This window comes from Choloepus didactylus, chromosome 4 (assembly GCF_015220235.1).
Source record: "Choloepus didactylus isolate mChoDid1 chromosome 4, mChoDid1.pri, whole genome shotgun sequence".
Classification (NCBI taxonomy): Eukaryota; Metazoa; Chordata; class Mammalia; order Pilosa; family Megalonychidae; genus Choloepus; species Choloepus didactylus.
In genome coordinates this window covers 153,612,747-153,626,192 of record NC_051310.1, presented here as the reverse complement: position 1 = coordinate 153,626,192, position 13,446 = coordinate 153,612,747, and the positions used below count along the sequence as shown (strand labels likewise).

Genomic DNA, 13,446 nt, shown 5'->3' with positions numbered 1-13,446 from the left:
TGGAAAGGTTATCTACTAAAGTCTACCCAATACCCAGAGATTCCACTTATATTCCCAAGAGAAATAAGTGCATATGTTCTCCAATAGACATGTACAAGAATTTCATAACAGCTTTATTTATTTATAACAGCCTGTACAATCCAAATATCTATAAACAGGGAAAGGATAAATAATTTGTGGTATATTTACATAGAACACTGAATGGCAAGAAAAAAGAATGCGGTAATGAATACTGATAACTGGAACAATATAGACATATCTCATAGACATTATGTTTAGTGAAAGAAACCAGACACAAAAGAGTACATACCATAACAAAAAAAGTACATACCATATGATTCCACTTAAATGAAGTTCAAAACCAGGCAGAATTAATGTATGGTGATAGAAGTCAGAATAGTGTTTAGCTCTGGGGGTGGTAGTGGTGGAGGTGCTCTGGTATTGACTAGGAAGGGGCATGAGGAGAACTTTCTGGGGTTATGGAAATGTTCTACATCTTGATCTGGGGAGTTATTGCATGGGCATATTTGTGTGTAAAAATTCATCAAGATGTACATTTAAGATTCACGTACTTTACTATATCTAACTTCTAGCCTAAAAGAAAAAATCCTGACCAGCCCAGAGCAGAAAACTATTACATTTTCTGGGCTACCTGAATGATTACAGGTAGACCAAACAAAATAATCTATCTTTTCAAAGAGGCAAAAGGAATCAGGAGAGTTTGAAGAGAGCCTGGACTTCAACCTGAACTTAGAGAATCCTAGTGGGGCCTTAATATGGATAACTCAGGCCAAACCTGCATCTGGTGAGTGGTGATGGGATGTCCCGAGGGACGATGGCCTAGGGCAGGCAGGAAGATGCTTGAGGCCTGAGACCTTTCCTGATTCCAACTCTGCCCTCGGAATGGCAGAGTCCTCATTTTTGTGTGCCAGCTCTGATGGGATGCTATGGAACATGGCCGAATGTACCCCCGAAGGAGAATGGACCACGGGTAACATCTGGCAGAAAAAAGTAAATAAGCCTGAAACCCCAAATCCAGACACAGACCCAACAACATGTTGGGAATTAGACACCAGCATGGACAGCTGGCCAGCAACCCCAGATCTAAAGACGCGGCAGCGCAGAAAGGTGAGTTTGCGGGAAGGGTCACCATCCTGAGGTAGGGGGCTCTAGATCTGATACAGCAGACAGTGGTGCTTCCTCAACTCAGGAGGGCCCACTGAGAACTTACCATACTGCTCTCTCCCTCTTCTCCTCCAAGATCCACTCTGGCTCTGTCACAGCCCTTCATGTGCTGCCTGAGTTGCTGGTGACAGCTTCAAAGGACAGAGATGTTAAACTGTGGGAGAGACCCAGCATGCAACTGGTAAGTGTGTATATAAAAGGGAGGGAAGGGAGAAGGATGCCACAGGGAGCCAGCTGAGGGTAAGAAAGGGCAAAAGGTCAACATCCTTGTTTCTTTTACCCTTCTTGCCCAGATGTCCTATCCTAGCCCGATTCTGAAGAAAAGGCATTAATATGAGAGAAAAGCAAGTTAGTAAGGAGGCTGTAGGTTTGAGCGCTCATCTTCCTGTTTTTTTTCCTGCTGTAGCTGGGCCTGTTCCGCTGTGAAGGGGCAGTGAGCTGCCTGGAACCTTGGCTGGGTCCTAATTCTACCCTGCAGCTCATGGTGGGAGATGCACAGGGCAATGTATATTTTCTGTCCTGGGAGTGAAGCTGATCTTTCTACCACCTGTGCTAGAGATGCAAAGCCTGAAGACACCAGAAGCTGCTTTCTTAAAATGATTATAAAAATGTCAAGAAATCTCAGGGCAGTCCTGCCTGTGTTTTCGTGTGGATTTGGACCAAGAGGGAAGAATATGGATGTCCTAATAAGTTTCTTTTCTGATTTAACATTCATCTTTACTAGCACTGCAAGAAAGTATACCAGATCTTTAGTAGTCACATTTTCAAACTAGGCTTTAGAATTCTTGTGTCACTTGCTGGTCCCAGAACCCTAGGATACCATTCCTGCCAGGAGTAGGAATGAGGATGATGTAGGGAGGCGCTTGTTTGAATGAAGAGTTAGTTTCTAAAGAAATTACTATAACAAATTACCACAGACTTAGTAGCTTACAATAACAAAATTTATTCTCTCACAGTTCTAGAGGCTTGAAGTCCGAAATCCAGGTGTTGGTAGGGCCATGCTTACGCTAAAGGCTCTAGAGAAGAATCCTTCCTTGCCTCTTTCCAGCTTCTGGTAGTTGCTGGCAATCTTTGGCATTCCTTGGCCTGTAGCTGCATCATTCCAGTCTCTACCTCTGTTATCATATGGTGTTTTTCCTGTGTGCCTGTGTTCAAACTTCTCTCTTATCGGGACACCGCCATTGGATCAGGGTCCATCCTAATCCAGTATGACCTCATTCTTAACATGACTATATCTACAAAGATCCTCTTTCCAAAAAAAGGTCACATTCACAGTTCCAGATGGATATGAATTTAGGGGGACAGTATTCAACCCAGCACAGGAGCTGAAGACCTCTCACTTGGCCAAGCAAGACTGAAGGAAGGAAGAGTAAGTCAACAGTGCCCCCAGTTAGGGCATTTAGCAAGAACTGGGATAGGACTGGGATAACAACACTAAGTTCTCCTAGCAGAAACAGCCTCATCTTCTCAGAGTTAACTTTCAGATGTGAGGTAAGAAGCCAGGGCACTGAAACTAGAGTCTTCTGCGCCTCACAGCTCTGACAGGGCCATTCATGGTCATTAGTCAATATAATAATTGGCATTCTTGCCAGAGATCACAAAAGTACTTTCAACTTGTAGTTCACAAAGATTAAACTTGAGCTGAAAGCTGGAATAATCATACCCATGAACTTACTATAGACTTTGAGCCTCTTATGAAAAAGTTCTAGAACTTTCTTATTTTCCTACAATTTTATTCTTTGGGAGGGGAAGTTCCTTGAGGCCCTTTCTAAGGGTTGGGGAAAAAGGAAATGTCTTCTGTGTCTAAGAATTCAAGGACTTGGGTAAGATAAGCCATAGCTGTAACAGGGATTTTATCCTGGATTGCCAGGGTTTTCTTAGGGAAATGCCACTATGCTCTGAGCATGAAGTAAGTTTTGAGGATTTGGGGATTTCAGGGGTGCTGAATTTTGCTCTCACTTCATCTGACATCATCTATGCAAACATGTACATCTGTAATTTCTAGGTCAAAGGGTATGTACATTTAAAATTTTAATAGAAATTGGTAATTTCATCTCTAAAAGTCACCGGCTATTGTGTTCATTTAAAATTCTTTCATTATTAATTAAAGAAGTATGTTATCTGTGCATGTGTCTGTGTTGTATGTGTTTATAAGTCATCAGGAAGGCTCTGGATCTGACCTGGGCTTTGGTACTTATTAGGTGGAGCACAGTAGAGTAAAAACTCATTCTATTTCTCCTTTCCTCCCTGAGATGTATTTAGGTATAGTGACAGTTCTCCAAGGGCTGCCCAAAGTTTTGGACATGTCCTAAATCCTATGATGTTAAGTGCTGGGAGATCTGGTCTGCAGTTGGTAAACAGGGAGAAAAGGCAAATGAGAAGATCTGGATGGGGAAAATGGAAACAGTTCAGTCTAGGCTACCTCTATAGTTCCTGAAATAATACCCAACGAACTACAGTTTGCAGAAACCTCAAATAAAATGGGGAAAAGCATTAGTTCCCCATTAGTATCCCTCAGTGTGCAGAGGCTGTTCTGCTGTAAAGGAACAGGATCCTGAGTAACTTGGAGGGATCCTGAGTAAGCTGTGTGATATAGACAGCAATGTGTACTTTCTGTCCTAAGAATGAAAATACACTCATATCAGAAATATGTACTTGTAAAAGTAAAGACAAAGGCAGTGGTAGCTTTGTTCTGTTTTTTATTATATAAAGTATCAGTTATTTCAAAAGTACCACAATGCCTATTTTCTTGCTTGAAAGTTGTATCTTCTCTTGTTTATTTAATACACATATTCACCATAACTGCAGGAAATTAAACTGAACCTTTAGAAGATACCGCATACGGACCTGGTTGGGGTTGTAGACGATAAATTCATTGTAGTTAAGGGTATAACCCTCTGGATTCAGAATTCCTGTGTCACTTGCAGGTCCTAAGGGTACCGTACTCCCATTCCTGAAAAACGGAAGAAAGTGTGTCAACAGTAGCCACTGGTTCAGAAGTTGGAACAGAGGAAATAGAAAGCTTTATCTTAAAGGAGCTGTCTGAGCCTCCTGGCTCTGAATACTCACAGGGTGATAAAACAGGCAGGGCTGGGAGCCATCTTGCCCAGCCCCTTGGTGCTGTGTTTGCCCTGAAGTAATCCTTCTGCCTCATGATTGGCCTCTAGAAGTTCATTACACTGACCTAGAGCTACCTGCAAGGCAAGGTATCTTTGACTGCTCACATCCTACTGAGAACTGGATGGCTTTAAAGTCAAACAGAAAATCCCATCACCATTTTCCTTCCCTACTCCAGCAGAGGAATGCAATGCATTGGGAATTGCACTTGGCTCTTCTTTCATGTTCTCCCAGCCTCTTGGTTCTGAAGTCAAAGTTGTTTTTTTTTTTTTTTTAAACAGGAACTAATAATAAACTAGTGATCACTGATGATTCATGCCTCACCTCTGATAAGAGCAGCAGTCCTGTATCCTTTAGGCGAGAGGCAAAGCAGTAATTGGCACTCTTGGAAGACATGTCGGCAAAGTAGATTCCTTTTCCAAACTGAAATATACAAATAAATACCAAGATCAGCTGCTTAACCCACTGTGTTAGAAGAAGGCTCATGCCATTGACACTGTGTTTTCATTTTCTTAAACACAATATAGATCCTTTTCCTATTCCCTCCACAATTCTCTTCCAGAGAGGGTAGAAGTCTCTGTGAATATCTGCTATATGGGGAAAGAAGGAATATTTTTAGGAATTTAAGGAAAAAGGAACACAGTAAGAAGTGCCAGGGTTATAAGTGAACTGTTTTAATTCTTGGTAAGAGGTATCACCAAATCCTAATAGACCCTAATCTAGGAAAAAAAAAAAGAGAGGAAAAAAGGACTGAAGACATCATATGCTTTTCCCTTGTACTTCCTTCTAGGGTTCAATTTCTACTCACCATGTAACCTGTGATGGGGGCCTCAGGTGGGGCAATTCGAAGCCCATGGCTCAGGATTCCCACCCAGTTACTCAGCCTGGAACCATGCCATAGCAACATCCTAAGGAAAAGCCATTACTGTCAACTTGTACTATTTGCTGCTCTTCTGCAAACATAAGCCATGAGCAGAAAAACACCAAGAGCTGCCTCTGTCACTCTTTTCTATAAATTCTACAAATGTACTTCAGGCAAGGCCTAGAGAGTAGTGAAGACAGGGAATGTCTTCCAAATCCAGAGCCTGACTCAGACCTGTTATGAAGGTCCTCTCTGAAGGCTTCTTTCTCACCCTCCTTCTCTACTTCAAAAACATCCAGCAAGGTCATGGTATAGTCATTGTGTGTGGGAGCATGGGTAGACTGCAGGTACTGTGAAATCACCTGTGAAATAAATGAAAGAAATGGCTGATGTGGACCCTAAAAGAGACCAAGCAAGCAGAAGAACCTCATGGCTTCTGGTGTAACCTGGCAGGCCTTTCTGCTCCCTAACACTCTTACAAGACAGTAAGAAAGAGCTCTGTCTACCGACATTCCTAGTTAAACAGAAATTACGTCCTTTTATATAGTCTGCTCTTAACTCAAAGTAGTCAGAGAGCAGTGGAGTGGGGGAGGATGGAGTGCATGGGTAGGAAAATAAATGATCGATTTTCTTACTTTGAACTCACGACTTGCATGGTCTAGAGGGCGCAAGGCACAATGTAGGTTTCTATAGTGTTGGTCCAGTGGGTGTTCTGAGCTTTGCAGTTCTGTCTTCACCAGCTTAATGGCAATTTCAATGTCTCCCAATGCCTGATGAGATGAGATCCAGAATCAATGTGGGAGGAATCTGGGTCAAGAGATTTAATACCTCTCAATCCACACGTATTTTACCTCTAGTAGTTGTACTTTTTCGGACAGTTCTTTTTCTGTTTGGATTAATGGAGGGACACGGAGTCTAAGGGCAGAGATATAACACATAATGAGCTCTCAGATGTATGGACAAAAGGTAAATGACTAAAAATAACATAATTAAGATAGGTCCTTTAGAAAACAGGTATGAGAAATTGGGGTTTTTCATTTGAGAGAGAAAAAGTGATCTGTATATGACTCAAACTTTCAAGTCTATTAAAGGGTATTATATATATAAATACTCTGGGAAGAAACAAAGAAGCTATACAATTTTGACAATTGGCACTAGGGTACAAATTTTCTATAGGATTCCTTTCTAATAAGGTATATCAACATTAATAAGGAATAGTTTGGATGTAGTCCTGTCTAGAAGCAGAGGTAGACCTATTATTTCTAGTTACAGGGCTTTATAAAGCAGTAGAAGGAATAAAAATGAGAACACAGAATCAACAAAAATAATATGTTTTTTATGGACCTAATAATATCATTTGAGTTCACAGAAATGATGTCATTGTAGTTCTAGTCATTTAAAAAAAAAGAGAAAGGGGGTGATTTTCCCAAAGGTGTTTTAGTTGGTGATTGAATAGCTAGACCCATCTCTCTTAAGTCAGTTAATTTCTACTTGGTTAGAAAATATGGATGTAATCAGTCTAGGAAAATGTATCCTATATTCGTAAGCTGGTTATACAGGCTATCTATAAATCATCTGGGCTCTGTTCAAGCTGATCATTTCCTTAGGAATGAAAGATTAAAAAGATTATTGTTGTTGCTGGTTGATTTAGGGGGTATAGTTGGGTAGAAGAACAAAGTGATGTAATAGCACAGGCCTCACCCAAAGTCATGTGGGATCCTGGTGTAGAATTCATTGCATGCTTCCATGAGAGCTCGTCCATGCCGGCCACTCCGAATACAATCTTCGATCTTCTTAAGAGACTGGTAACCTGCCTTAATTTGCGCCACTGTCAGCTTCCCTGTATGTACAGCCAGAAATCAGACTCCACAAATAGGGTCCAGTCCTACAAACTGCCCTTATGTCCTTGCCCCCAAAAGACTCTCAGAACCTTTCAACTTTCAAAATGGTTTACCCCACCCCACTCCCAATGTCTCACCTCCAAGTCCCCTTTTACTCATTCAACAGTATCAGGTTAAGTTTTAAATTGAGGGTGACAAAACAACCCATTAAAGAAACTAGAAAATTTGAAGAAAGAATGTAGGTCAGAATCTGAAGTCCTACCAAGTGGGGCTTTTTTGGTATCATACTTCATTTCTACCATCATCTCTTCCATGGCCTGGACATTACAAATCAACTTTATCAGCTCCTGGACCCGAAGATCTAGCTGTGATTCTGGCTTCAAAAGGGGTTTAAGAGATTCCTCTTCTTTTGTTTCCTCTTTATCCTGTAACAAAAAATCATAAAATCTGAAAGCATCTATTTTAAGCTTCCTGCAAGGACTGGCTCTACAATATTCCTGGCAGATAAATACCAGTCAGCCTCTGCTTGAAAACAAGCCCATTCCATTAACCTAACTAGAATCATTCAGAGTGACCTCTATCTTCTAGCACTAGTTCTGCCCCCCACAAATGCTCAGAATAAGCCCAAAAGACCCTCCTGATATAATAACTCTTCAAGTACTCAAAGTCAACTATTATGCCTGAAATATTTTACCTTAAAGAGACTAAGATTTCTCTGTTTTTCAGATATGTGGCAGTTTTCACCATCCCGGTCACCTCTTAGTTTGTCAAGTTTAATTTTTTTTTTTTTTTTTTCACTATAGCACATAATCCAGAGGTAAAGATGACTTTAAATGTAGTTTTATCAGTGTGACTATTTATTACTGCTGTCTTTATCCACAACTTTAAACTTCTGGAAATAGGGTCTAAGATTTTACAAGCACCCAAGTAAATACGAGATTAGAAAGCTACATTCTATCCTCATTCTTACAGCCCCTTCAAATTGCAAAGATTTGTAAGAGTTATTCCTGAGAGAACTGTTACCTTTCCTTAGGGGAGAAATAGCAGTGACTCAAGATATCCTGGCTTGTTCAGGTCCAAGATCTGATCTAGCCATCCTTCCTAGAGTTCACCCTGATAAAAGGAAACAGCTTTTTCTCCAAAGGAACAGAGTCTACCTGAGTATTTGTGGCATAATCCATCTGTAACATATCATATTTTCCAGGTACCTTCTCAAACTTCTCACGATCTTCCCAACTGTTTTTTGTTTTATCAAGGAATCTGTAGAGTCCAAGGTAGTGAGAAAGAAAATCTTACAAACAAGAGTCTACTGGTAGGGATAGGTTTATATCTATTTCTTTAGACAGGACCTCTCCAAAAACTTTATTTCCCACAAAGAACTCTTTTACACATCAACTTTCTGTAATTCCTGGATTCTAAATTAGGAACCTAAATGGACAAAATGCTCAAGACAAGGGAACAAAAAATGGAAGAGAAGGACCCTTGGACTTCCCAAAGGCAGAAAAACAACACAATCACCACTGAGATTTAAGACAAAAGATCCCATCCTTTCTCTGAAAGAAACATGTTCCCAGAGATTCCAGAAAGTTCTTCATCCACATCATAGAAGAGATTTTTAAACTCTAGCTGGATCTTCCCCACTCCATGAGGATCTCCACTTTTCCCAAACTTCCTATATTTATTGTCATGTGTTGAATATATTAAATACTTCTGTTTCTAGTCTATTTCAAGGTTCTGGGTTGATTTAATCACTAAGGATACAGTTTGGTGTTCTAGTAACAGAATGTCATAGGGAAAGATATTAACATGTAGGCCAAATCACACTTACAAAATTCTTAAAGAAGACAAATCCCAAAAAGGCATTTTTTTTTGTATTCATTAATTAGTACTTACTTCTTCTGAAAGATTTCCTTGGCCTTGTTGAGGTCCCCTGAACAAGTCACCAAGCTGTGCTGCCCCATTTTTCCAACTGCAAAGTAAATACCAGGCATAAGATGGTCCCTGTCCCCCAGCCCAAGAAAAGTTTCCTAATAATAATGAGCCAGCTCTCTAACTAAGTTCTCCCTGCTTAGCAAATTTGACAAATAGGCAGGAAAATAAGGGAAAAGCAAAAGGGCCTAGGGACCTGATCATGGTGAAACAAGTTACCTGCTAACTGTCATAGTCTATGAGCAATACTAGCAAAGCAATATAGCAGGAGAGTTCTCAGCATCAATGGACTGCTGTTGGTTTTTTCAGTGGGAACTTCCTAATAAGGATGCCTGTCATTCCTGATTTCAAGAAGCCCAGATTGATTCCTAAGCCCCTCCCAAACTGCAGAGCCTCCATTTAACCAATTTAAACCCACAGGATCCTCTGGCTACTCACTAAGCTGCTTCCGGCTTTCCGAACAACTCATAAAATCCATAATAAAAGTCATTACCTCGACCCCATCTCATCCAAACACTGAAATTTCGCTGGGCATCATCTTCTAACAGCTGAATCAGATAGTACTTGTTATTGTTGAACTGGAGATTGGTCTATGACAAGTGAGAGAAATAAGCACATAAAAGGAGACAGGTTTGCAAATGGAAGCCATATAAACCAAAGACTCTTCCATGGTTACAGGTACCAGTATTTCCATAGGAAAAGGACAGCATGAGATAAGAAAATTAGATTCCTGAAAGTGTAAAGATACAAGGAAGGAAGAGACTTTACATATTACACTTTGGATTCCTAGTAATTGAAGCAAGAGCCAGGAAGCTTTCTAAAACCTTCTACCCAACCTCAAATATCCTATATTGGCTTCTCCAGGTTTTTTCCTGTCTGAGCTCCCACCATAGACATTTCCTAGGCTGCCTGTTTTTTTTTCCTAGCTCCCAGTGTATTCTCAACAATCATTTCCCAAGTGGAAACAATTTTGATGCCCAAAAGTCTGTAACCATTTATACTTTTTTTTTATTCTGAAGACTTACTCTTTGATATTTCTAATTGCAGCTTTGGTTTGTGAGCTGCAACAATTTCAACATGAGCTGAGATGAGAGCAGGACAATGTGAGGAGGGGAAAAAGGACATCCAGGAACCACTGCCACATCTCTCCCATACCTAACCTTTCTTGGAAACATTCAGAGTGAATATAACTAGTATTTAAAAAGAGGTATCCTGTAAAAAAAAAAAAAGAGCTCACAGTGAAGAGAGGGAGCAGTCTATGATAAAGCACAGCAGCTTGTGCTGTTGAGGCCCAGCTTTGGCTATCTAGGTATCCTTCTTTGCTAAATGTGCTGCCCTTTCCTATCTCTACCTCCTGCATTGCTCACATTATAAAATCGTAAGATTTTAGAACAAAAAGGGGCCTAAAGATCTTTTCTATCTGCTCATGATTTTTCAAATGGAAGAAGTGGTAACAAATAGGCAGCAGTTAAAATTATGTATGTTGACTCAAATAGGAAAAGATATCCAGGAAATAGATTAACCAGGCAAATGTATTATCTATTCCAAACAGCATAAATAAATAAATATATAAATAAATAAATAAACGTTCATTACAAATAAAAAAATAAATTTAACCAACTTAAAACTTCAACATGGGCAAAAAAGTACACCATAAGGTAAATCAAAACGCAAATGGTAAATGTGGAAAACATATTAGCAATTTATATCACAAAGGGCTATTCTCCATATTACATGAAGTTCCTCGAAACCAGCAAGAAAAAGATCAACAACCTATTATAAAGTGTGAAAAAGGATATGACCAGGGGGTTCACAGGTTCAAGACAAGACATGAAATCTGCAAAAAGATTTGCTTTTCATAGAGGACTCTATCAGGCAGAATGCACTGGGGAAGTATGACTAATATAAAGAAATTCAGAATTAAAAATCTGGGTATTGGGGAACTCTATTAATAATAAAAAGATATTCCCATAAATAGAATGGCTCCTCTCCTTACCTGATTTAGCATGACATCATAGACATCATTCCCTTCACAGTACACATGAGCCTATAGAGGAAAAAAACTGACATTAGTATAGTCTCAGCCCTGATCAGATCAAAAGTGGGGCTCTGAATTTTTTTATGCTTTAAGGTGTCCTTCTTCAGCACTACCAACATCCACCTATACTACCTTCCAGGGAAAGAAATGCAAACATATTGCCTCTACACATAGCCTGTCATTACTATAATGAAAACATGCTGCTTTTTTCTAATTGCAGAAACAAATGATACTAACTCAGTTCAAGAAAGCCTGCTCCAGAGGCAGCCTTTCTTCCGTATTCTTCAAATCCTTTCCCCAATCATCAGTAACTCATGACATTCCAGGGCAAATTATCCCACTTGAACAAAGAGGAAGGTTCTTCCTTGCTAACCATACAATTTTCTGATTGGAAAGAGAGGGGTAGAAGCCTGAGGTAACCCCAGAAGTTAGCCACATTAAAAACACCCCAATCATTAACCCTAAACCCCACAGATTTGGAGAAAATCAATCATTAGCAATATTCTGGTGAGGATGTCTAAAAAGAATACTAGCAAGAATTCCAATAACCAAACAATACTGCTCTCTGAGAAATAATGGGCAGAGTCTCACCTTCCCCACCTTGACTGTGCACTCTGGGTCCACGGGAGCTTTGCCTTTTAAAATCAAAGTCTTCACAGATTCTGAGGCAAAAAGATATGTATCATATCTACTTGTATGGGGATCAAAAGTAGCTGTCATGGTTAGACAAAACACTGTCATAATTAATTCTGCCCTTCCCAAGCAATCTTGATCTGCCTAGATCTCAGTCCATCTCAAACACATGAAAATAGATTCAATAAAGTAGATTAGTCCTGTAGCATGCACAATGGATAGAGAAATTAATTACATTCTTAAGAAAGGAAGAAATAAGAATTGAAAGAACAACATATTTACCCACCTCCCCCAGACCCTTTGTTGGCCCATGTCCTCCCTGGCCTACATGTGAAGCTGACCTTGCTTGTCTTCTATCTTGTCACTATCATCAGCCACAGGCTCCTTTTTCAACCCCTGCCTATGGCAACCCCGCGTTTTCTTGGCAGGAGGAGGTTCTTCTGCAGCTGTGTTACCATTATTAACTCGCTCAGTTTCACTTAAAGCTAAAGAAGCAAAGGACAAGAATGGGCAAACGAAGAAACAAAAGAAAGAATGAGTACACACCGAATAAGATTCTATTTGGAAAAATACATCATCTTTCAAAGAAATGGTTTAAGATGGTTTGTAAAAGTTAGCAAAGAAATAATAACTGCACATTGATTACAATCTGAGGAAACGCTCCCTAAGAAAGTAAACAAAAAGAAACGAAATGAAATTAAAGGAAGTCTCAAGATTCTGGTGAGTTCACCATCCCAGGCTTTTAAGTATAGAAACAATTTTTTCCTTCGCAGCCCTGGACCCATCTTCTTGGCCCAATCCCAATGTTGCATTGTCTGTATCTCTCACGATTTATTTTTCATCACATTAACCCTCATGAATTATTCTGTTTACTTCTGCTCCTGGGTCCTCCAAATATGAGAGTAGCTGTCTCTTCTAGCTGTGGAAACTTGTTCAAGGTATTTGATTTTGCACCTCAGTTGCCCCAACTGTAAAATCGAAGGATGATAACAATAGTATCTAATTTATAGGGTGCACCTATGCATTAAAGAACGTAATACAGAGTACTATAGCTCACCAATTCTAAGACTCACACTCACATTTTAACATCACTGAAACTGACAAGCATCTCACAATAAATGATATATTAGCAGTGAATCATAGTTAATCGGAAGCGTTTTTCTTCCTTAGAGAGCTGTAAAATGGCGCATTAGGTACTTAGAAAAGCGCTTGGCATACAAGCAAGCGTTAGTTCATGCAGGTCTACAAGATCTTATCCACAATTCCGCAATCCAAAAGGGTCTCTGAAAGCCAAAGTTTCTTTGTAAGTTTAGCACCAAAACGAGTTTGGTAGTTAACGAAGTGCGGGTCAGGGGACGCTGGAAAGCGGAGGGGCCAACGCAGCGGCACATCTTCTATTCCCATTTCGCAATATTTATAACCCTCACAGTGAGCTCCGAACCTGTCGCACGGCCGCTGACGGTCCTCCTCCGCCGAGACGCCATGGAGCCCGAACGTTGCCGTCATCAGCCACTTCTCAGGCATCTCCAGCCCAGCACCACAGGGCGGGAACTCTCAGCGCGCGCGCGCTTTACCACGCCTCAGGAACACTTCCGCTATATTTGCATATCGCCGTGTGTAGTGGGAAGTTCACCGTAACTGAGAAATGGCTTTAGATGTGGGAATCTTATAAATCCAGCGTAGGCACGATTTTTTCTATCGGGCGGAGGGAAGCTCATCGGTGGGGCTACTGGCTGAGTGCGTCATGTCACTCTTCGCAATGTCCCTTGGGAAGGTCTGAGACTAGGGCCAGACGCGGCTCTAACAGGGCCCTCCCTGTGCTCGGGGAGGTGAGTTCCCAG

General features: G+C 40.5%; 2 protein-coding genes across 6 annotated transcripts in view; one reads left to right on the top strand and one right to left on the bottom strand.

Moving 5' to 3' along the window:
• TEP1 (telomerase associated protein 1) overlaps positions 1-3,311 on the top strand; it is a 41,383-nt gene extending 38,072 nt beyond the window's left edge. For all 5 annotated transcript variants that reach the window (XM_037834431.1, XM_037834430.1, XM_037834426.1 and 2 more), the window contains 4 exons: positions 700-805; positions 911-1,128; positions 1,262-1,366; positions 1,592-3,311. In XM_037834431.1, coding sequence (XP_037690359.1) covers positions 700-805; positions 911-1,128; positions 1,262-1,366; positions 1,592-1,714 — 552 coding nt within the window. In that variant the 3' untranslated portion in view covers positions 1,715-3,311. The remainder of the gene's footprint in view (positions 1-699; positions 806-910; positions 1,129-1,261; positions 1,367-1,591) is intronic.
• Positions 3,312-3,867: 556 nt separating this feature from the next.
• On the bottom strand, positions 3,868-13,282 carry PARP2 (poly(ADP-ribose) polymerase 2). The gene is made up of 16 exons (XM_037834432.1): positions 13,047-13,282; positions 11,947-12,090; positions 11,564-11,634; positions 10,931-10,981; positions 9,428-9,524; positions 8,899-8,974; positions 8,163-8,265; positions 7,268-7,430; positions 6,866-7,004; positions 6,016-6,079; positions 5,800-5,934; positions 5,399-5,526; positions 5,111-5,210; positions 4,627-4,725; positions 4,255-4,379; positions 3,868-4,138 (listed from the first exon to the last, which is right to left on the bottom strand). The coding sequence occupies exons 1-16, from the start codon at positions 13,087-13,089 to the stop codon at positions 3,979-3,981; spliced, it is 1,698 nt and encodes a 565-aa protein (XP_037690360.1). The 5' UTR covers positions 13,090-13,282; the 3' UTR covers positions 3,868-3,978.
• Between the last annotated feature and the right edge of the window lie 164 nt (positions 13,283-13,446).